The 24144-nt window shown below is 41.5% G+C and overlaps 2 protein-coding genes across 2 annotated transcripts in view; both read left to right on the forward strand.

The window, feature by feature from the left end:
* The window catches only part of LOC139166905 (uncharacterized), a 984072-nt gene that overhangs the window by 499025 nt on the left and 460903 nt on the right, over window positions 1-24144 (forward strand). The gene's annotated exons all lie outside the window — the stretch shown is intronic.
* RASA3 (RAS p21 protein activator 3) overlaps window positions 1-24144 on the forward strand; it is a 188510-nt gene that overhangs the window by 87116 nt on the left and 77250 nt on the right. The window contains exon 5 of the mRNA XM_070751116.1: window positions 15052-15128. Within this exon, the coding sequence (XP_070607217.1) occupies window positions 15052-15128 (77 nt within the window). The remainder of the gene's footprint in view (window positions 1-15051; window positions 15129-24144) is intronic.

Raw genomic sequence — 24144 nt, forward strand, 5'->3', positions numbered from 1 at the left:
CCTGTCGCCTCAGTCTGAATTGCCCAATTGGAGTCCAGATCATTCCGAATCTGAGTGACTTTATCTGCATGAAACTGAACAAATTCCTCAGCTTTACCCTTTTAAGGGTTCCACCGCTTCCACCTTGTTCAGGAAGGAACGGGTCACCCTAAACAGAGTGGCTGGGCGAGAATCTGCAGATGCAATAAGGGCAGTAACTTAACACAGAGTTTGCCGGCTCTATCGCCACAAGTTAAGTCCTAACATAGGCTCTTACCTGTGTTTGGTAAGACTCAGAGTTACTGGCCCTACATGCTTGCTCTAGGCATCTCTTTGGCATTTCATTCCCCGGAGTTCTTCAGTAAACCAAGAAGATCTTCAGGGTCTACTGCATCGGAGAGGCCGCAAAGGCGCAATCCGGTCCAGAGCCCCCAGTGCGGCCTTATTCTATGCCATCACTAGAGACTCAGATGGACTATGGACAAACGAGTCGGTAATTAACCCAAGCTCCCTCTGAAACCCATCCGGGTCCATTAGACGATTGGACTTTGGCCGACCAATCCCCCACCAGAGGGAGGTGGAACCGATTAGGATGTTCCACCTCTCTGCAGTGGGGAATTGGTCGGCCAAAGTCCAGCCTCAGCAGGGAGTGATTTGACCATGACAAGGGTGTGGTGACTATACCCCTTAAAACCAGATCATCTTTCCACTTCTCTGAGAGTAACACCAAGTCAAGTGTATATCCCCCTCTGAATTACTTGGGTCAGGTCCATGGTTGTCATGGAAGCCATGAATTCCTGCGCCACCCCCGAGGTTTCGTGAAGTGATGGTAGATTAAAATCAGAATATCCTTAGAATAATTTTATTTAAATCGCTTTATAAAATGCTAATGTTCTGTTATATCAAAATAACCGTGATGGTAGATTAAAATCAGAATATCCTTAGAATAATTTTATTTAAATCGCTTTATAAAATGCTAATGTTCTGTTATATCAAAATAACCGTCTCATCTCAGCGGTGGGTTGTTTCCTGTTTGGCCTGGTTCTGCGAATCAGTGGCGTTGGCAGGAGGCTCCACCCACCCACCTAGGACCAGAATCGTTGCGTGCATATGTGAGCGTGTGCACGAACCAGTAGCAATGGGTTTTAGAACTCACTACTGCCTCATCTAATATTTTTGCAACATATGTAATAGCTATTGATACATGTTAAATTGGACTTGGATGTAGCTAATATAATAGCAGGACTTGAAAACAAACACAAAGCTCATATTATTTATTTCCTGTGAGACATGAGAAACCTCTTTTGTCTTGTGAAGTGAGTCAATATTTATATGGCCTTTATGTGTTGCCAATACTCACTATATTGTTGATATACAAGCAGATGAAGGACTTGCTTTCTTGGAGACTGCTGATTATTTATAGCATGGCTCTTTCTATTTTTGCAGTGCATTACAAAAAAAGTACTTATTTAGGACATGGATTTTAAATGCTAATTATAAATGCTAGAGTATTTTTATGCAGTTTATCACTTCCTCTATTTTTGCTTTGTAAAAGCCAGTTTCTTTATGTTTGGAGTTACATTATAAATATTTACTTTAAGTGGTTTGCATTAAGTTCAGTTTTTTTCAAGTTTTTTTTTCTAAGTTATATTCTTACATTTTATGGTTTTGTCTTTGTGTTGTGTATTGAAAGGACAATTTGACCTTGTGCAGCGTAAAAATGTTGATAAATAGATTAAAAATATGTATCATTTAGGTATATTTAGTTTGAAAATTTATAGATTTCCCTATTGGTAGCTTTGAAATCATTTAAAAATATCTCTAAAATATTTAATTTGAAGCAGAGGTTTTAAAATGTATTGTGCAATTTAGATTAATTTATAGAGATCACCGACTAAAATAGTTAGTGAAAAGGAATTTGAAGTCTCCATTGAATTACACAGTTAGTTTTATAATATTAAAGGATTTGAAAGAATAACAATGTATTTAATATTGAAAAAATAATAAAATACCTCCTAACATAATGTCACTGAGGAGGTTATTTCAGAGCTGGGAACAATGTTGGCTGTTCTTATTCATTAATGATAAAAGTTGCTTATGTTACTTGACTGACCTTAAAAAAAAAATCAAGCATGAACCTAGTTGATACTTGGATGGAAAACCAGAAATCCATGATCTATAGATTATTATTATTATTATTATTATTATTATTATTATTATTATTATTATTATTATTAATTAGATTTGTATGCCGCCCCTCTCCGTAGACTCAGGGCGGCTTACAGCAATGATAAAAACAATATATAATAACAAATCTAATAGTTAGAATCTAAAATAACAATAATACATTTAAAAAGTCTAAAAAACAAGAAACCCCAATATATAAAAACATACATACAGTCATATCATACACAAATAACTATGTTTCAGTTCCCCCATGCTTGACGGCAGAGGTGGGTTTTAAGGAGTTTACGAAAGGCAAGGAGGGTGGGGGCAGTTCTAATCTCTGGAGGGAGCGGATTACAGAGGGTCGGAGCCGCCACAGAGAAGGCTTTTCCCCTGGGTCCCGCCAAATGACATTGTTTAGTTGATGGGACCTGGAGGAGACCAACTCTGTGGGACCTAACCGGTCAGATTGGAGTAGGAAGTAAAGAAAAACATCCTAAAAGAGGGCAGTACATCATTTGCATAGTGTTGATAAGAAAACTGTATGGATGTATCCAAGGGTGGGCAGTAGGCAGGACTGGATGGGACATAGTTCCACCGGTGGAAATGAAGCTGTGTGCCCAGCTTTAGCTGACCATCCCCCACTCCCATCCTCCACCTCGGAAAGCAGCAGGGAGACCAGCACCAGTTTGACAAGCCTGGAGTATAATAGAACCATATAATAAGCTCTATGCTTCTTCCTCTACTATGAGATATTCATGATACAGTGGGGGGAGGAAGTATTTAGTCAGACACCAGTTGTGCAAGTTCTCCCACTTAAAAAAAATATATGAGAGAGGCCTGTAATTGACATCATAAGTAGACCTCAACCATGACAGACAACATGAGAAAACACATCCAGAAAATCACATTGTCTGATTTTTAACGAATTTATTTGCAAATTATGGTGGAAAATAAGTATTTGGTCAATAAGAAAAGTTCATCTCAATACTTTGTTATATATCTTTTGTTGGCAATGACAGAGGTCAGACGTTTTCTGTAAGTCTTCACAAGGGTGCCACACACTGTTGCTGGAATGTTGGCCCATTCCTCCATGCAAATCTCCTCTAGAGCAGTGATGTTTTGGGGCTGTCACTGGGCAACACGGACTTTCAACTCCCTCCAATTTTTTTTTATAAGGTTGAGATCTGGAGACTGGCTAGGCCACTCCAGGACCTTAAAATGCTTCTTACGAAGCCACTCCTTTGTTCACCTGGCGGTGTGCTTGGGATCATTGTCATGCTGAAAGACCCAGCCACGTTTCAGCTTCAGTGTCCTTGCTGATGGAAGGAGGTTTGCACTCAAAACCTCACAATATATGGTCCCATTTATTCTTTCATGTACATGGATCAGTCGTCCTGGTCCCTTTGCAGAGAAACAGCCCCAAAACATGATATTACCACCCCCATGCTTCACAGTAGGTATGGTGTTCTTTGGATGCAACTCAGCATTCTTCCTCTTCCAAACACGGCAATTTGTGTTTCTACCAAACAGTTCTACTGTTTCATCTGACCATATGACATTCTCCCAATACTCTTCTGGATCATCCAAATGCTCTCTAGCAAACTTCCGATGGGCCCAGACATGTACTGGCTTAAGCAGAGGGACACGTCTGGCACTGCAGAATCTGAGTCCCTGGCGGCGTAGTGTGTTACTAATGATAGATTTGTTCTGATGGTCCCAGCTCACTGCAGGTCATTCACTAGGTTCCCCAGTGTGGTTCTGAGATTTTTGCTCACCGTTCTTGTGATCATTTTGAGCCCATGGAAAGAGATCTTGCGTGTAGTCCCAGATCAAGGGATATTATCAGTGGTCTTGTATGTCTTCCATTTTCTAATTATTGTTCCCAGAGTTGATTTTTTTCACACGAAGCTGCTTCCCTATTGCAGATTCAGTCTTCCCAGCCTGGTGTATGGCTACAATTTTGTTTCTGGTGTCCTTCGACAGCTCTTTGGTCTTCACCATAGTGGAGTTTGGAGTGGATTGTTTGAGGTTCTGGACAGGTGTCTTTTATACTGATAACAAATTTAAACAGGTGCCATTACTACAGGTAATGAGTGGAGGACAAAGGAACCTCTTAAAGAAGAAGTTACAGGTCTGTGAGAGCCAGAAATCTTGCTGTATTTGGTAGGTGACCAAATACTTATTTTCCACCATAATTTACAAATAAATTCATTAATAATCAGACAATGTGATTTTCTGGATGTGTTTTCTCATGTTGTCTGTCATGGTTGAGGTCTACTTATGATGTCAATTACAGGCCTCTCTCATCTTTTTAAGTGGGAGAACTTGCACAACTGGTGTCTGACTAAATACTTCCCCCCCCACTGTATATAAAGGATTCATAAAATGTTAAGTGTCATCTGTATTTCATAATACTGAAGTCATAACATATAAATAGAATAAAAAGTGAATGAATGATATGACGTCCAGATTGATTTATTGATGAAATGAGAAAAGCAGATTCCAAAAGCTTGAATCTCGGAAGATCTAGCTTCTTTCCAACAGAAATTTCCTGCTGTGAATAGTTCATAACCCCCCTGGAGGGGTCTGTAATATGGTAAATGATTTAGCTTTACTAGATAAATGGTCAAAGCAATGGAAACTGCAGTTTAATGTTTCCAAATGTAAAATAATGCACTTGGGGAAAAGGAATCCTCAATCTGAGTATTGCATTGGCAGTTCTGTGTTAGCAAAAACTTCAGAAGAGAAGGATTTAGGGTTAGTGATTTCTGACAGTCTCAAAATGGGTGAGCAGTGTGGTCGGGCAGTAGGAAAGGCAAGTAGGATGCTTGGCTGCATAGCTAGAGGTATAACAAGCAGGAAGAGGGAGATTGTGATCCCCTTATATAGAGCGCTGGTGAGACCACATTTGGAATACTGTGTTCAGTTCTGGAGACCTCACCTACAAAAAGATATTGACAAAATTGAACGAGTCCAAAGACAGGCTACAAGAATGGTGGAAGCTCTTAAGTATAAAACGTATCAGGAAAGACTTAATGAACTCAATCTGTATAGTCTGGAAGACAGACGGAAAAGGGGGGACATGATCGAAACATTTAAATATGTTAAAGGGTTAAATAGGGTTCAGGAGGGAAGTGTTTTTAATAGGAAAGTGAACACAAGAACAAGGGGACACAATCTGAAGTTAGTTGGGGGAAAGATCAAAGGCAACATGAGAAAATATTATTTTACTGAAAGAGTAGTAGATCCTTGGAACAAACTTCCAGCAGACGTGGTTGGTAAATCCACAGTAACTGAATTTAAACATGCCTGGGATAAACATATATCCATTGTAAGATAAAATACAGGAAATAGTATAAGGGCAGACTAGATGGACCATGAGGTCTTTTTCTGCCGTCAGTCTTCTATGTTTCTATAACAGCCACCTGCATGTTTAATTGCTGGCAGGGAGGATGTGGGTAGAGCACAAAATAGACTTCACTGATAAAAGCAATGGATGAAACTGAATGTTATTCTATACAATTCCAGGAGTCACATTTTATTAGGTGCGATGTTGCAGGTGTATATGGGACAACTGGACATCGCCCTTCTGATCAACCATTCCATGAAAATGGGCTGTTCTTATGCTCCATTCTTAGCATAAGAATGAGAATGTATAATATCCAGTCAGAAATATAAAACATAATCCATTCATGATAAGTACCCAGTTGGTATCCAACTTCTAAAACTGCAGAGCATTCTTTTGGCATATTTTAAAAGAATTCAAGAGTTTAAAAACTTAAAACTTAATCCAACAGTTTTAAAAAAATGGAAGTGGCCTCATTGAAAATTATAATTTTCTCCTTGGTTACTGTGATTCTCTGAAAACATCAAGTTTCCTTACAATTCTGACAATAGAAATTAAATTGTTTTAGATTATTCATTCCTTGGAGAATATTCTTGAAATCAAATTAAATCATAGGGTTTGAGATTATGGGTTCTACCATTTCTATAAACAGATCTTATTGCAGAGGTAAACAGATGGTATAAAAGTGTATGCAGTGACTTCATAATCTTACTCCATGACAGGTTACAGATTATTGTGGCTAAATGTCTCATTCCAAAAAAGACTTTTAAAAATTCTCTTCCAAACATCGAGAAGCATGTTCTCTTCCACATTTTAGCTCATGGATCTACACTAATTCTGGAATTAACCTCAACATACAGGCCTGGAGACAAAAAGGGTGAAGACGAGAGGGACAGACGTATTTTTTAAATTCAGATCTGTTCAGTTTCCAGGAAGGGTTGATCAGATGTCTAATTGCTCCACATGTGCCTGCAGCATCGTACCTAATAAAATGCAAGCACTGGCATTGTATACAACAATAACATTCAGTTTCACCCATGGCATTTTTCAGTGAAAAGTCTATTTTCATGGAGTGAGTTTCAGATCACAGACTGAGAAGTTTAATTTAAGAATCAATAAATGGTTAACAAACAGCGCGGCTATAATTCAGTAGCTGCTTTAACAATGCTTGCTCAAGTGATTTGCATGTATCAGTAGCAAACAGCAGAATTAATCATTTACAGAGTTCAGAAAGGGTGCTGCTGAAGTGTAACCACACAGACCATGTGAAAGTGAAAAAAGACTATTTGCAGGCAAGCCTATCCCCACCCAGGAAATAAAAGGGTGTGACCATTTCCTCTAATAAACAACCGGGTTCTTTTTTATAGTTCTTGTTTTCTCTATTCACAAAGAAATAAAAAATTTATTGCCTGCCTGTTCAACTGTAAAAAATTGTTACATTATAAACATGCTGTGCTTAGGGGTCCTTGAACATTTGCAGCGTTCAAACCTCCGAGCTGAAATTAATTAGAATGCTCTGCTCCTGTTTTTGAACCTATTCAGTTTGGGTTAACAAAGTAAAACATTAGGTTCAGTATGCAAATGTATTCCTGTGGATTCTGTCCAGTCCAAGCAACTATGGACAAATTTATATTAGTAGCCAATCATGTGATGAAAGGAAAATACTTCCGTTGTTCAGTAAAGTTCCAGAAATGTACTTTGACACAGTTTACAACACAAACACATGCAGTTTCATCTGAATGCACTAGAACAGTTTGCCTTGGAAATCAGTATGGGAGTCTTCACATTCATTCTAAACCGCGAATATGGTCATTTATTAGTATTTTTCCGTTGTGAGATAAAGCAGTCAGTGACCCACTTTAATTGCTTCTATGGCCTTTGAATGAAACTCTGCATTGCAAATTGAATAAATGGCTAGCAAATTAAATCTGTTTAACTTTACAAGAGAGGAGAGAGGCAGTGAGGTACTGTATGTCAGTGGTAGGTTACTAATTTAATAGGTGCCTTATTTTAGTAAATAGATCAGAACGTTAAAGGCAGAGAAGCAAGATTAGCATCACAATGCAAAATGTACACATACCCTTTCTCCCACTGCCCCATAAAATAAGCATCAAACTTTAAGTTTTTGAGGAAAAGAAATGTATTGCAGAAATAAACTACCTTGTATATTCAGATTTAATTACCGTATTTTTCAAAGTATAAAACGCACCTGACTATAAGATGCACCATAGTTTGGGGGGAGGAAAATGGGGGGCGGGAGGGAAATCTGCCTACTAGGTATTTGTTCTGCCGGGCTGTATGGTATGAGCCTCCCGAAAATTCATGGGTACAAATTTCAGACACACGCACATTTGAAAGTTCAAAACAATGTCCTTTATTGCAAAATTCAAAAGAAACAAAGCACCCTTTTTGTATTGCAAAGAGAACTATTCCCCAAAACAACCTTGTCGGCTGTACAATCCCCTTAATCAATCCTTAAGTGCTTAGCTAGTAGCTGTGAAGAAACGTCACAGCCCTCCTTCTTCCACAAAGTGAGACACACACACTTTGCTCTGCTTTGGTGTCAAAGGCATGAAAAATCCACAAACAAAGTTCAGAAACAGCGAGGCACGATCCTGAAGAGCTGCGATCAGATAATCTTCCACAACGGCCAAACTAGCATGCTGCTATTTATAGCAGCAACTCTAATTACTGGAGCCCCACCCAAACACAGGTGGCCTCTCTTATCTCCTGTAATATTTCCTCAATTGGTCTCTTCGATGCATAAGTCTGCATCTGCGTGGGTCTAACACTTTGTCATTTGAATCGACCAAAGATAATAGTGATTGGCTTCCTGGGCTGTGTGCCAAGCCTCCCTCTTCCAAGTCACCCCCACTTTCTTCTTCGTGCGAGGAAACTGTACTCCCTGACTCTGCCGGCAACAAAATAGGCCTAGGACATGTTGACATTTCCCCTGCCTCCACTTCCACATTCCCTGGGGCAGGAACTGGGTCAGAGCCAACCACAACAGTCTAAGGAGAGGGGCGGCATACAAATCCAATAAATAAATAAATAAATTTATATGACTAGCATCTTTAGTCTACTCAGCTTTAGCACATTATTTTATCCCCTGGTTAGGGCTTTAAAAAAACCTTATTCTGAAAGAGTAATAATGAAAGAGCCTGTAAGCCAGTAAGAGCTAGGAACATTGTTAACACCTTCTTAGGGCTGGAAAGAAACTTATTCAGAGCAAGTAGAGCAATGGAAAAAAAGCCTGCAAAGACTTTGTGCTGGAAAAACATTATTTGAAGAGAGTAACAATGAAAAAGCCTGCAAGGTAAGAGCTCGAAAAATTGTTAGCACCTAGTTAGGGCTGGGGGAAAAAAAGCTTCAGAAAAAGGCTATATGCAGAGTATAAAATGCACCCAAATTTTCAGCCTCTTTTAGGGAGGAAAAAGGTGCATCTTATACTCCGAATAATACGGTATATTCTTCCAGAATGAAAATCTTGAGATTTATGGCAGCAATTACACTCTAGTTCAGAATTTAGAGAATTGAAGCAAGACAAGGGGGATGCATGGAAGCTTTCTGGGTAACTATGGCCATCACTCTTTCAGCTGCATATATGTCACTGTATTATGGGAGGGAGGAAATGTTGTTTGAGTTCCTTAAGAAAATATAAAGTATAATTCCTCTTCTCACAACAAAATATCTTACTCCACCAGACTTGAAATTCTTGGTTTAGACAACTTACAACTCCGTCGTCTCCGTTCCGACTTAATTATAGTTCATAAAATCATATACCAAAATGTCCTGTTAACCACTACTTCACCTTCAACCGCAACAACACTCGAGCACGAAATCGATTTAAACTAAATGTCAACCCCTCCAAACTTGCCTGCAAAAAATACGACTTCAGCAACAGAGTAATCAATGCCTGGAATACACTACCTGATTCTGTGGTTTCTACTCCTAACCCCAAAACCTTTAACCTTAGACTATCTACAATTGACCTCTCCCCCTTTCTAAGAGGTCTGTAAGGGGCGTGCATAAGCGCACCACTGTGCCTACCGTCCCTGTCCTATTGTCTTCTTTTGTTACTTTTTATCATTACTTATCTAATGTTTAATTTGTACAAATTATCACCCGATAATTGCTTGACAAAATAAATACAATACCATAATACAGTACTTGCAAGTAGATAAGCAAGTTAAGTCAAAGGTTGGCATCTTTTTTTAAAATCCAAGGAATACATTCTCTTTGAGATCATTTAATTTACCGTGTAATCACTAAATTGCCCTCATCTCATTCATTTCCGCTTGTGTGTTGTCTCAATGAAATCAAAACTAAAATTTCCGGCTTCAAGCACAGTTTATCTGACCTCGTAATGTTGTTCCTTTTACTTTCAATCTTCCTCCCCCCTATTCATTTGATATTTTTTTTCCAGACAGTACAGAACATGTGCTTACAAGAACCTCACATTGTCATGGTCATGACTCACTAGTCTGGTTTCAGGCCACTAAGCTACAATAAAACATGCCCTTAAGCAAGATTTGATACGGTAGTTTTAACAGTAATTCAAAGATGTCTAGCCAGTTACCCTCCGCTGTCAGCTGTCTTGTTAGCACCAAATTTCTCCAAAAGGTCAACAGATAGGGTCGATTTTAAGGGGAAGAATACACTGGTTTGCTGAAATCATGATGTTGTTTGGCAAAAGGCAAGTAAGTTCAGTTAATAAACCATTTTGAAATAATTATTGGTTGATGGCTTTTGCAGCATTGGGTTGGTGTGTCATCATCATCATCATCATCATCATCTGTATGCTGCCTGACTTTCAACATCTCTGGCTGTTCACAATAATCAAATTGTCATAAACTTACAAAACAGAAAAAAATGATAAACACAAATTGTTTATGGCTTGGGTTTATGCCCTAGTTTCTAACTGAGCAGATGTAACAGTGCGTTCAGTGACTTAAAATAAACAAACCAGTACAACAGGCTGCACAAGATTGCTTAGTAGGCCATGTACAATGTGTGCCTGACCCATAGAGGATCCCTGGACTTTGGTCGCTAGGATATTAAAAAAAGGGTGTTGAGGCTCTTAGAAAGACTGCAAAGAAGAACAATAAAGATGATTACGGAACCGGAGGCTAAACCATATGAAGAATGGTTGCAGGAATTAGGTATGTATAGTTTAATAAAAAGAAGGACTAGGAGTGACATGATAGCACTATTCCAATAACGAAGGAGCTGCTACAAAGAAGAGGGAGTCAACCAATTATCCAAAGCACCTGAAGAAAGAACAAGAAGCAATGGATGGATACTTGACAAGGAGAGAGACATCCTAGAAGTAAGGAGAAATTTCCTAACACAGGTGCTCCAACACTGGAGGTTTTAAAGAAGAGATTGGACAACGATTTGTCTGAAATGGTATAGGGCAGTGACGGCAAACCTTTTTTTCCTCGGGTACGGAAAGTCTGTGCATGCATACTGTTGTATGTATGCGAGTGCCCACACCTATAACGCAGTGCCCCTGTTGCACGTCCTGCCCCCTGCACGTGCGCTCATGACCCCCCTGATTTCCCTACCTCAATTGAGCTGTGAGGGAGGAAAAACCTCCTTTCCCCAAACAGAGCTGGGAGGTGGGAAAAAGCCTTGCGTGGTGGGTTCCTACCAATGTGGTCCTGTGTACCACACCAGTAGGAACCACTGATGATGCCAATTTTCCCCCCAGCATCTCCGTGTCGGAAGAAGTGTCTTAATGCCGACCTTTATAGCCTGGAGGACAGAAGGAAAAGGGGGGACATGATCGAACATTTAAATATGTCAAAGGGTTAAATAAGGTTCAGGAGGGAAGTGTTTTTAATAGGAAAGTGAACACAAGAACAAGGGGACACAATCTGAAGTTAGTTGGGGGAAAGATCAAAAGCAACATGAGAAAATATTATTTTACTGAAAGAGTAGTAGATCCTTGGAACAAACTTCCAGCTAGACGTGGTTGGTAAATCCACAGTAACTGAATTTAAACATGCCTGGGATAAACATATATCCATCCTAAGATAAAATACAAAAATAGTATAAGGGCAGACTAGATAGACCATGAGGTCTTTTTCTGCCGTCAGTCTTCTTGTTTTCTATGTTTCTATGTTTTATTCTTCATCCGAAGCACAGTTGAGAAGGTCTCAGGAGACGCTGGGGGGGGGGGGGAAATCGCTGAAAATTCCATCAGTGGGTTCCTACCAGCGCGACACTCTGGACCACACAGTAGGAACCCACCACTGCTGGTACATGATGAAAATGTCCAAACGGGCAAACCGGAAGTGCATTTTTCCAAACTTCCAGTTTGTCCGTTGGGGGAAATTTTTTTGCCTCCGGGGCTTCAGGAAAGCTTCCCTGAAGTTTTTGGAAGATGAAATGACCTTTCCAAGGTCAAAAAATCAGCTGGCTGTAGCTGAAACATGGAAAAGTCTCGTGTGCCCTCCCATATGGCTCCACATTGCAAGAATGAAAATGGAAAATTTTCTCTTTTTTTAGACATGCTAGAATACACATAGATTAAAATTAGATTATTCCGAATCCCAGCGGCCAATTAGGTTCCCACAGAGTTGGCCTTCTCCAGGACCCGTCGACCAAACAATGCCGTCTGGTGGGACCTAGGGGGTAGAGCCTTCCCTGTGGTGGCCCCGGCTGTCTGGAATCATCTGCCCCCAGAGATTCAAATTGCCCCCACCGTCTTTGCCTTCCGCAAGATGTAAAAGACCCATTTATGCCGCAAGCATAGGGGGGGGGGGAACTAATCCTCCCTACCCCGATCTTTCTGACTCTAGCATTTGAGAATGGTGTGACTGTGTAGAATTGAATGTTTTTTAGTAATAATGGGTTTTTTTTAATTAGTTTTAATATTGGATTTATATCATATTGTATTTTGTTGCTGTTGTGAGCCGTTCCGAGAGAGGGGCGGCATACAAATCTAATAAATTATTATTGTTATTGTTATTTATTTATTTATTGGATTTGTATGCCGCCCCTCTCCGTAGACTCGTTGTTGTTGTTGTTGTTGTTGGTTATTATTATTATTATTATTATTTTATTACTGTCCTGCTTTCCAAAATACTTGTTTTTCAATTTAGATGCCCTTGGATTTCCTAGTACAGTAATGTTTCACCCAGTTCAGCTTTTTTAAAGATCAGTCAAGCTCAGCTAGGTGTTGCTGGCTGCTTGTGACTTTTGGAGGGGGGAAAAGTGCGTCTAAAATGTACTAAAACTGAAATCTGTTCAGCCCAACCGTTTAAAATCTTGAATGCAGGATTATTTATAATGCTTATATCTGAGTAATAATAGTACTTCCCTTTTCTTGTTTTGAAAAGGAAGGTGTTTCGAAAAAAGTGCTTTTTAATATTCTATACTACCATGTCTCATGCCTGATGACTGTCAGTACTCAGTAGGCTTTTGAAAATTAATTTATATGGCTAGTTTCATAGTTTTCCCCTTGTGCTTGACATTTTCACGCTGCAGTTTATATTCCTGTCGGGTCTCACAAAGGATTTGCTAAATCAACGGTAAACTCATATATGAGATACCGTTTCATCACATACAGGCTTGGAAGTTGTGAAATAAATTATTTTATAGGTAACTAAATAGACTTTTTTCCCCAGACTGAAAAACAGAGAAAATATGCTACCCGTTTCTTTGAGATAAACTACTATACCTTTAGGAACTGCTCTCACAATGAACACTATGTACTTAATGTTAAGGGGAAATTTCCAAGAGGTTTTCATCAGAGAAGATAGATAACACTCTCCAGTTTGTCTGATAGATGATAATGTTCTTGGATGGAGAATTTCTAGTCTTGTAGATTAGGCTGTAGTCTAGGTTATGCAGAGAAGCAATATTACATTGCATCAGAAACACTCTAAGAATTTGCAGGTAAGAAGAAAGCACATACTGCAATTATTTTCCAGTTTTGGAAATATAAAATCCAAATTTTAATGTCTGTTCTTTGTGTTCTGTTTCTGTATTTTCATTTTTTTTCCTGCTTGAGATGATAATTGGCTCAGTATGGATTGTGTAGGTTTCCTCATCATGAACACCAGTGTCATTTATTCTTAATTATTTTTGGGCAATTTAGAGGCATATATTATTTATAGTTAATTTACAGTACAGTGTTCCCTCGATTTTTGCGGGTTCAAACTTAGCAAATAGCCTATACCACGGTTTTTCAAAAAATATTAATTAAAAAACACTTCGCGGTTTTTTTCTATTCCACGTTTTTTCCTGCCCAATGACATCATATGTCATCGTCAAACTAATAATTTTTGCAAATAAATAACAAAAAAAATAATTATTGTTAATAAATAATTATGTTTATAAATATTAGGATCACTAAGTGTCTTATTCAATGGTGAGTACCAGTAATAATGGTGAGTAAATGGTTGTTAAGGGAATGGGAAATGGTAATTTAGGGGTTTAAAGTGTTAAGGGAAGGCTTGTGATACTGTTCATAGCCAAAAATGGTGTATTTACTTCCGCATCTCTACTTCGCAGAAATTCAACTTTCGCGGGCGGTCTCAGAACGCATCCCCCACGAAAATCGAGGGAACACTGTATATATAAATATAAGCATTTAATACACAATTAATTTACAGCAGTGCTTCTCAAATAATACGGAGCGATGCCACAAGGGTGCGTGACCCCAAGGAACGTGCTTTTTTTGCTACAGGAAGTAGGGTTTTTTTTGCACTGAACCATAGCACACAGCACAGAGCAGGAGGTATAAAGTACAGATAACAAAATTAAAGACACCATGGAAAAATATTTAAGAGTGATGAAAATAAGGGAGGAGATAGACGGTGATAATGAGACAAACGCAAGTCTCCTAAAAGCTAAGATGAGGAAATATGAGGAAGCATATGTAGCGTTTGGCTTCACTGTGACTACGGTGGGAGACGAGAAAAAACCAGGATGTTTACTGTGTCTAAAAATGTTGGCAGCGGACAGCATTAAGCCAAATAAATTAAGGCGTCACTTAAACCAGTGTTTCCCAAACTTGGCAACTTGAAGATATCTGGACTTCAACTCCCAGATTTCCCCAGCCAGCATTCGCTGCCTGGGGAATTATGGGAGTTGAAGTCCAGATATCTTCAAGTTGCCAAGATTGGGAAACACTGACTTAAACACATTATAATCCAATCACGCTGGTAAGCTGCTTGAGTTTTTTCAGTGAAAATTGCAAACAATTGTTCCAGTAGAGAATTGGGGTGTGTGTATGTGCACAAAATGTCTACTTTTTCGGGGGGGGGGGAGCGTAACAGAAAATCATTGAGAAATACTGATTTACAGCAATTTAGAGGCAGATATAGTCACATTTTTATTTAAACATTTGAACTGAAATAGCACAATTATTTGTCTTAAAACTATATCTATTGTTGATTTTCCTCCTTCCATTATTTATTTGATGGGCTGATTGATGTTGCATTGCAAGATTTCATATTATCCACCAATAACCTCAATATTTCTATATTTTTTACCAATCACACTTGTATACATCTAGTCTTATTTTTTGTAATTCTACTTTTCAGGGAAAAGTCCATCTAGAATTGAGGCTAAGTGAAGTCATAACAGATACTGGTGTGATTTGCCATAAACTTGCTACACGGTAGGTATACCTGATATTTGATAATATTTACCAACAATGTTGTTTCAATAACTGTGAATGTGTATCCTGATATATACCAAAAGGAAATAGGATTACTGTACATCTTTCAAAAACTTGGCAAACTTACAGACAATTTCAAAACTCAAGCAGGATTGTCAACTAGCTTTTTCATTATGAAAAAACCCTTCTTTTTGGATGGTTCAAAAACTATTAGTCAGATGGAGTGAGTAGAAAATACCCTTGAATAATTTTTTTGATCCCAGACACTCTTTAGGGCTTCATAAACGTTGCAAATCACATTGCATATGTAATAGGAATACAGTACAGTGATCCCCCGAGTTTCGCGATCTCGATCTTTGCGAAATGCTATATCGCGATTTTTCCACCCGATGATGTCACTCCCTTTCTCATCTTTCTTTCTCTCTCTCTTTCTCTATCTTGCTTCTTCCTCTCTCACACTCTCTTCCTCCCTCTCTCATCTCTTTCTTTCCTTCTCTCTCTTTCTCTATCTCTCCCCCTCTTGCTCTCGAGCGGCAAGCGAGCAGCCGGGCGGGCGGGTGAACGGGCAAGCGAGCAGCCGGGCGGGCGGGTGAACGGGCAAGCGGAGCGGCCGGGCGGGCGAACGGGCAAGCGAGCAGCCGGGCGGGCGGGCGAACGGGCAAGCGGAGCGGCCGGGCGGGCGGGTGAACGGGCAAGCGAGCGGCTGGGCGGGCGGGTGAACGGGCAAGCGAAGCGGCCGGGCGGGTGGGCGAACAGGCAAGCGGCAAGCGATCTTGGGGTTTCCCCTTTGCCTGGGCGGCGGGAAGACCCAGGGAAGGTTCCTTCGGCCGCCCAACAGCTGATCTGCTCCGCAGCGCGGCAGCAGCGAGGAGCCGAAGATGGGGTTTCCCCATTGCCTGGGCAACGGGGAAACCCCATCTTCGGCTCCTCGCTGCTGCCGCGCTGCGGAGCAGATCAGCTGTTGGGTGGCTGAAGGAACCTTCCCTGGGTCTTCCCCGCCGCCCACACGCAAACTCCACCATCTGCGCATGTGCGGCCATGGAAAAAGGGGCGTGCATGCGCAGATGGTGTTTTTACTTCCGGACCACTACATCCCGAAAAATCGATTATCGCGAGGGGTCTTGGAACGGAACCCTCGCGATAATCGGGGGATCATTGTATATCTTTTCAGTGGATTTTTAAAAAAAGTTAACTTGCACTGGAGGAAACCTAAATTTTACAAGCTTCAGCAGAATTGCATCCTTTAATTGGCATGTTAACCATCACATAATCTGTTCTATAGCATAAACGGCATAGTGGTATGTCATAGCATAATAATTGCCATATGTTACCAACTTAGATTTTTGCATCAATTAGGAAACATATAAAGGAATTTTATTATTTTTATTTTTTTACCATAGGCTTTCTTTAGGGCTGTTTGGGAATCCATTTGGGCAGGGAAGGAAAGCAGAACTAAAAAAGGACAGAAGTACTTTTGTTTCCTTTCTCTATACTCTTTAAAAAAAAATACTTTCTTTATTTTGAAAATTGAATTTGAACAATAATTTGAAGTGTAATCACACAACAATGTCGTCTGGCGGGCCCCAGGGGAAGAGCCTTCTCTGTGGCGGCCCCGGCCCTCTGGAATCAACTCCCCCCCGGAGATTAGAACTGCTCCCACCCTCCTTGTCTTCCGTAAACTACTTAAGACCCACCTATACCGCCAGGCATGGGGGATTTGAGACACCTTTCCCCCAGGCTTATTATAATTTATGTTTGGTATGTATGTGCTGTTTGGTTTTTAATTATGATAGGGTTTTTAGTTTTTTTTAATATTAGATTTGTGCCAGTATAATATTGTTTTTATCGTTGTTGTGAGCCGCCCCGAGTCTTCGGAGAGGGACGGCATACAAATCTAATAAATTATTATTATTATTATCTGAGTGTGAGAAAATGGCTGTAATTCTTCAATGGAAGTTCTAAAAAGCAAACTCATTGCTTGGTTTAGGAAAAGGCATTGTTGTATCCAATAAGTGATCAACAAATCTAATTAAAACTTTAACTTCAGATAGCTTTTCTTATTTTAGCTGGGATCTTTTCTTCTTTCTTAATGTTATTCATGTTTTAGACACCAAACTATAGTCAATGAAAGATGGGCTATTTTTCTAAGGAAGACACATGGTTTTGTAGGGTGGGCGGGAGGAAATGTTCTTTTTATTTCTTAAGTATAGATTGGAATAGCAAACTCATGAGATCTCTAATAATGTTTATTTTGGTTAGCAATATCCACATTGTATACACATTCTGAATTTCCCAGGAACATCAGAAGATCAGTATCTTTCCTAGAAACTCATAACTTGATTCTCCGGAAAATCAGGAAATAAACCACCCTATCAGCTTTTCTTAGTTGAGCCAAATCTTCTGTTACTAGTCTTCTTTTAAATAAAAGGCATAGATTGTAGCAGTTTTGGTGCTGTCAGCAGTAATTCTGATAAGAGTTACATTTCTCAATCATGCTATAAAATCTGCTTAGAAAAGTTATGGCACAGTTTGTTCTAAAGTATGGTCTAAAGTATTGCAGTGGAATATTTCCCCTCATTATGATTTAAGAACTACAAAGTGTTCTGTTAAGTGTTGCTCTGTTTTAAGATAATCCAAGGAAAAATTGTGTCTGAGAGTTGCCTTGCACAATCTGCTGTTTTGCAAGTTGAGGTGGACTACAATTGTCTTTACTGCTGGAGTGGATGCCAAAAATGGCCTTTGGAATTACAGTGATCCCCCGCTCGTTGCGAGGGTTCCGTTCCAGGACCCCCCGCAACGAGCGGGTTTTCGCGAAGTAGCGCTGCGGAAGTAAAAACACCATCTGCGCATGTGCAGATGGTGTTTTTAACTTCCGCAGCGCTAGCGAGGAGCCGAAGATTGGGGGGCGGGGCGGCTGTTTTAAAACGTCGCCGCTGACATGGGGGGCTCGCTAGCACCCCCCCGAACCCCCAACCCAGGTTTGGGGGGGTGCTAGCAAGCCCCCCATGTCGGCGGGGATGTTTTAAAACACCCGCGCGGCTTTCCAATGAGTCCCGAAGACAAACGCAGAAGTTTGCCGTTTGTCTTCGGGACTCATTGGAAAGCTCCGATCGTTTTAAAACAGTTGCGCCGTTCTACGCTGACTCCGGGCGAACTTCCCCGCTTTAGGAGTCAGCGGAAAACGGCGCGCCTGCTTGGCTTCGCTCGCCGCTGCAGCCAACGTGCGCTACGATCTTCCGGGCCAGCCAGGCTCAGTGACGGAAGGCAGCCGCTTGGCCCAGGATGCTGGGCCGAGAGGAGCCGGGCTTGATCCGCTGAGCCTGGCTGGCCCGGAAGATCGTAGCGCGCATTGGCTGCAGCGGCGAGCGAAGCCAAGCCGGCAGCAATGTCGCCACCGCTGCAGCCAACGCGCGCTACGATCTTCCGGGCCAGCCAGGCTCAGCGGATCAAGCCCGGCTCCTCTCGGCCCAGCATCCCGGGCCAAGCGGCTGCCTTCCGTCACTGAGCCTGGCTCGCCCGGAAGATCGTAGCGCGCGTTGGCTGCAGCGGCGTCGACATTGCTGCCGGCTTGGCTTCGCTCGCCGCTGCAGCCAACGTGCGCTACGATCTTCCGGGCCAGCCAGGCTCAGTCACGGAAGGCAGCTGCTTGGCCCGGGATGCTGGGCCGAGAGGAGCCGGGCTTGATCCGCTGAGCCTGGCTCGCCCGGAAGATCGTAGCGCGCGTTGGCTGCAGCGGCAGCAACATTGCTGCCGGCTTGGCTTTGCTCGCCGCTGCAGCCAACGCGCGCTACGATCTTTCGGGCGAGCCAGGCTCAGTGACGGAAGGCAGCCGCTTGGCCCGGGATGCTGGGCCGAGAGGAGCCGGGCTTGATCCGCTGAGCCTGGCTGGCCCGGAAGATCGTAGCGCGCGTTGGCTGCAGCGGTGGCGACATTGCTGCCGGCTTGGCTTCGCTCGCCGCTGCAGCCAACGCGCGCTACGATCTTCCGGGCCAGCCAGGCTCAGCGGATCAAGCCCGGCTCCTCTCGGCCCAGCATCCCGGGCCAAGCGGCTGCCTTCCGTCACTGAGCCTGGCTCGCCCGGAAGATCGTAGCGCGCGTTGGCTGCAGCGGCAGCGACATTGCTGCCGGCTTGGCTTCGCTCGCCGCTGCAGCCAACGCGCGCTACGATCTTCCGGGCGAGCCAGGCTCAGTCACGGAAGGCAGCTGCTTGGCCCGGGATGCTGGGCCGAAAGGAGCCGGGCTTGAAGATCGCAGCGCGCGTTGGCTGCGGTGGCGAGGGCTTGCAATGGAGGGTAGAGGAAGCGGCCATGGGAGGGCGAGCTGCCTCAGGGAGGAGGATCGGGCGGGACCAGGTGGGGGCTGGAATTTCTCCGCTGGGAAGAAGCGGCCAGGGTGAAGGGCGGGCGAGCGGCGAAGGGCGGGCGAGCGGGTGCTGGGGAGGGCTTCTCGCCCTCCCGCCAGCAAGAGGGGGAGCGAATGGCGTGGGCAGGCGAAGGGCGGGCGAGCGGCAGCGAGGAGTTTGCGTGGGCGGTGGGGAAACTCCTCGCTGACGCCAGCAAGAGGGGGAAGACCCAGGGAAGCCGCCCAGCAGCTGATCTCCCGGTTGCCATCTACGCATGCGTGCCCATAGAAAAAAACGGGCACGCATGCGTAGATGGTATTTTGACTTCCGGGTTGAAAAATCGCGAAGTACCCTGTTCGCAATGGTCGGGGACGCAATAAACGGGGGATCACTGTATAGCAGTTTGAGGGCAAAAAATTAGGCAAGTTTGTATATATTGGAGTATATTGTGTAGGATATTTTATGTTACATGCCATTTCACTATCAATATCTTTCTGTTTTATTCTTATATCTTATCTATGTCACCGGGCATGAAGGAATTGATATATCCTTAGCTGCCTTTGATTTTATGGATGGTGTGTTTGGGCTGTATGACTGTTTTTAATAGGGGAGTTTTAAAGACTGTTTTAACATTGGATTTGTATATGATGTTTTATTGTTGTGAGCCGCTCCGAGTCCTCGGAGAGGGGCGGCATACAAATCTAATAAATTATTATTATTATTATTATTACTATTATTATTATTATTATTATTATTATCATCTCCATTTTAATCTCCATTTTAAGACTAGTGAGAAAATTTAGCAGTCAGATCATAGTTTGTGTGTTTATGTTTATTAGATTTGTATGCTGCCCCTCTCCGCAGACTCGGGGCGGCTCCGCAGACTTGGGGCGGCTCAATAGTCCTCTTTAGGTAGACCCACTGGACGCTTAGAAGAGACTCTTTTTCTCCCTCTCTTCAGAAGATATCACTTAATCCTGATACTCATGAAAACTACAAGGGTTATCTGGAAAGTAGGGTTACAAGGCACACAGCTCTTGCGGGGAATGTTCACAGCGGAAGTTGGTATTACTATTGTGTAGTGGGAAGCCAATGGAAGAGAACAAGAGTGCCAGTGGTCAGTAGATCATCGACTGACGTTGTGGTGAAGGTTAGAGATGAGCGTCCTCATTTTGTTTCCCTCCAAGTGCAGAGTCAATGGAGATGGGCGGCATACAAATCTAATAAATAATAATAATAAATAATAATAAAAGTGCGTGCTGTAATATGCTACCTGAATGCTAAGAATATGAACAAACATTGTTCTCTGTCCAAAAATGTATCAGGTTGAGAGGGGAGCAAATATCTCATTATTTACTGAGATATCTATTTCTCTACCTCTATGTTCTGTCGAGCTCTCTGGTAGAATCCACCCGAAAATTCACAGATACAAATTTCAGACACACACACACGTTTGAAAATTCAAAACAATGTTCTTTATACCGAAAATTCAAATAAGCACTCTTTTTGTATAGCCAAAGAGCACTCGTCTCCAAACAAACTGGTAATTTGTACAAGTCCCTTATCAGTTCTGTGATACTTAGCTTGCAGCTGTGAGGCAATTCACAGTCCTTTTTCTTTCACAAAGTGAAACATACTTTGCTCTGGTTTAGTTTCAAAGCAGGGAAAAATCAGCACACAAAAGGTCAAAGTCAGTCAGGCAGGCACGAAACACAATGATCAGATAATCCTCCACAATGGCCAAACCCACACTAATTACCACAGCCCCACCCAACCACAGGTGGCCTCATTTTCTTTGATAATAATCTCTCAGTTGTTGTTGCCTATGCATCGCTCTCCGCATGCGTGGCTGTATCATTAACTCTTGTTCCGAATCCAAGGAGGAGCTAGATAATTGATCTCCTTCTGAGCTGTCTGCCACACTCTCCTCCTCCCTGTCACTCATGTCTTCTTGGTCAGAGGAACCTTCATCAGCAGATTCCACCGGGAGCAAAACAGGCCTGCAGCATGTGGATGTCTCCCCCACATCCACAGTCCTTGGGGCAGGAGCTGGGCCAGAGCTAAGCACAACACCTCTATATGGTACTTTGCCATGTTGGTTTTGCATTTGGACTAAATTGTTTTTGGCCAGTGTGGATGTAATGTTTCCAGTCCCTTAACTTTATGTACAAGATAAATAAGTGCTGTGTGCATTCATATTTTCCTTTCCAGTGGGTGCAGGTTCCTTCAACTGGCATTAACCATTATGCAAACCCCATAATGTGGCAGTATGTGGAAATAGTTAATATTTCCACATACTGCCTTGGTACTAGTTCAGTCATAGAGACATATGTATGTACTCTCATCTCATTTATCTGGGTTCAATAAGTGAGTCCATTTTCCCAGCTCAATTGTGACTGGAACCTCTCCGTCCTGGCTTGAGGGCTCAAGCTAACTATTTCCCATAGAAATTGATTGTTCCAGATCTTTGAAGTACAACACAGTAGTACTGAGGTAGTGGTCTGATAAATTTGCATATTTCCCTTTCTCCCTAAATAGTAACTGTTTGCATTGAAGCAACAAACCTATGAAGAAGAACTATTGTCACAGTACTGAAGTCTGGAGCACTGGTTTACACATCTTTTACAAAGAAAGAGAAACACAGAAACATAGAAGTCTGATGGCAGAAAAAGACCTCATGGTCCATCTAGTCTGCCCTTATACTATTTTCTGTATTTTATCTTAGGATGGATCTATGTTTATCCCAGGCATGTTTAAATTCAGTTACTGTGGATTTATCTACCACGTTTGCTGGAAGTTTGTTCCAAGGATCTACTACTCTTTCAGTAAAATAATATTTTCTCATGTTGCTTTTGATCTTTCCCCCAACTAACTTCATACTGTGTCCCCTTGTACTTGGGTTCACTTTCCTATTAAAAACACTTCCCTCCTGGGCCTTATTTAACCCTTTAACATATTTAAATGTTTCGATCATGTCCCCCCTTTTCCTTCTGTCCTCCAGACTATACAGATTGAGTTCATGAAGTCTTTCCTGATACGTTTTATGCTTAAGACCTTCCACCATTCTTGTAGCCCGTCTTTGGACCCGTTCAATTTTGTCAATATCTTTTTGTAGGTGAGGTCTCCAGAACTGAACACAGTATTCCAAATGTGGTCTCACCAGCGCTCTATATAGCGGAATCACAATCTCCCTCTTCCTGCTTGTTATACCTCTAGCTATGCAGCCAAGCATCCTACTTGCTTTCCCTACCGCCTGACTGCACTGTTCACCCATTTTGAAACTGTCAGAAATCACTACCCCTAAATCCTTCTCTTCTGAAGTTTTTGCTAACACAGAACTGCCAATACAATACTCAGAGAAATGGTGATATGAAAGTAACTAAATGTTGTTTGGATTTCCCACCATTTCTTGCACCTTTCTTGTTTCTCCTTCCCATTCTTATAGTATCTTATAATTCATTCATTTAAGTCCAACATGTATTTCCTTAGATGATTGATAGTAGGTGTGTAGTAGTTCTTTACATGTACTTGCAAGTTGGGTTTGTGGTTTGTGGTATATGTACTTGCAAGATGGGTTTGTGATGGGTTTTTCTACATATGAATACTCAGTGGCCTTGTTGGTATGAATGAATTTTCCTCCATTCATTCATATCACGTTAAATAAAATATTTCTTAGGAATATTTTTTACGTATAGTAGTTCATAAGGAAAAGACAGAGAAAATAACTTAAGAATTTTATTTTGCAAAATAGTGCAGCAAGGCTACAATAGGATATCCCATTTCCCCGAATATGTACATTCAGAAAAGGCCAGCAATATGTATTACTAAGATGAATTTCTAACATGTACATCAAGTTATTCTCCTACATCTCAGCCCTAGGAAAAGGAGAAGACTATGGCTTGGAATCTAGCCAACACCCAGGAATTTACAGATTCCTGAAACTCACCATGTGACTGTATCATGGAGAGTCAGTACATCACAACAGAAACAACAAATAAATAAATAATACAATAACCTTGCTGTCTTGGATATGGGAAAGTATAAGATCCATATTAAGTCAATGAAGTTAAATCTCTACATATAAATTTTTTTTAAGGAAATAAAGAATGTATGGTAAGAAAAATAAGACAACATTTACAGAATTAGAATTCATAATAAAATCAATGCAGTTAACCTAATTGTTTATTAATACAGTTAATATTCTTAGTATTCAGCATATAATCATAATTCATTACAGAAAATGCAATGGTAATTGAAAGTTAGCCTGCTTGGGGAGACTATTCCTTTGTTAAATTATATATAGGATTGGAAAGGATTGGATACTGTATACTGTTGGATTGGATACTTGATACTGGATACTGTAGCCTAGAGGTTAATTCTCTGCCTTACAAGGCAAAGGTTGCAGGTTCAAGTCCCAGTGAGGGTATGGCTAGCTGATGAGGCCAAAATAAGGCCGAACTAGATCTATCCTAGTCTCCCTTAATTTTCAAATTCAGCAAAAACATGTGACACACACACACACACACAATTTATACACACACAAACACACACACACATCTAGGATAGCTTTTGTCTATCAAGCAAATCAAAAATTATTTGGAGGACAAATTCATCTTCCTAATGACTGTTAGTGGAATGTTAAATATACAATTTCATATTCACCTATGGTATAGT

The sequence above is a fragment of the Erythrolamprus reginae genome, chromosome 4, assembly GCF_031021105.1.
Source record: "Erythrolamprus reginae isolate rEryReg1 chromosome 4, rEryReg1.hap1, whole genome shotgun sequence".
Classification (NCBI taxonomy): Eukaryota; Metazoa; Chordata; class Lepidosauria; order Squamata; family Dipsadidae; genus Erythrolamprus; species Erythrolamprus reginae.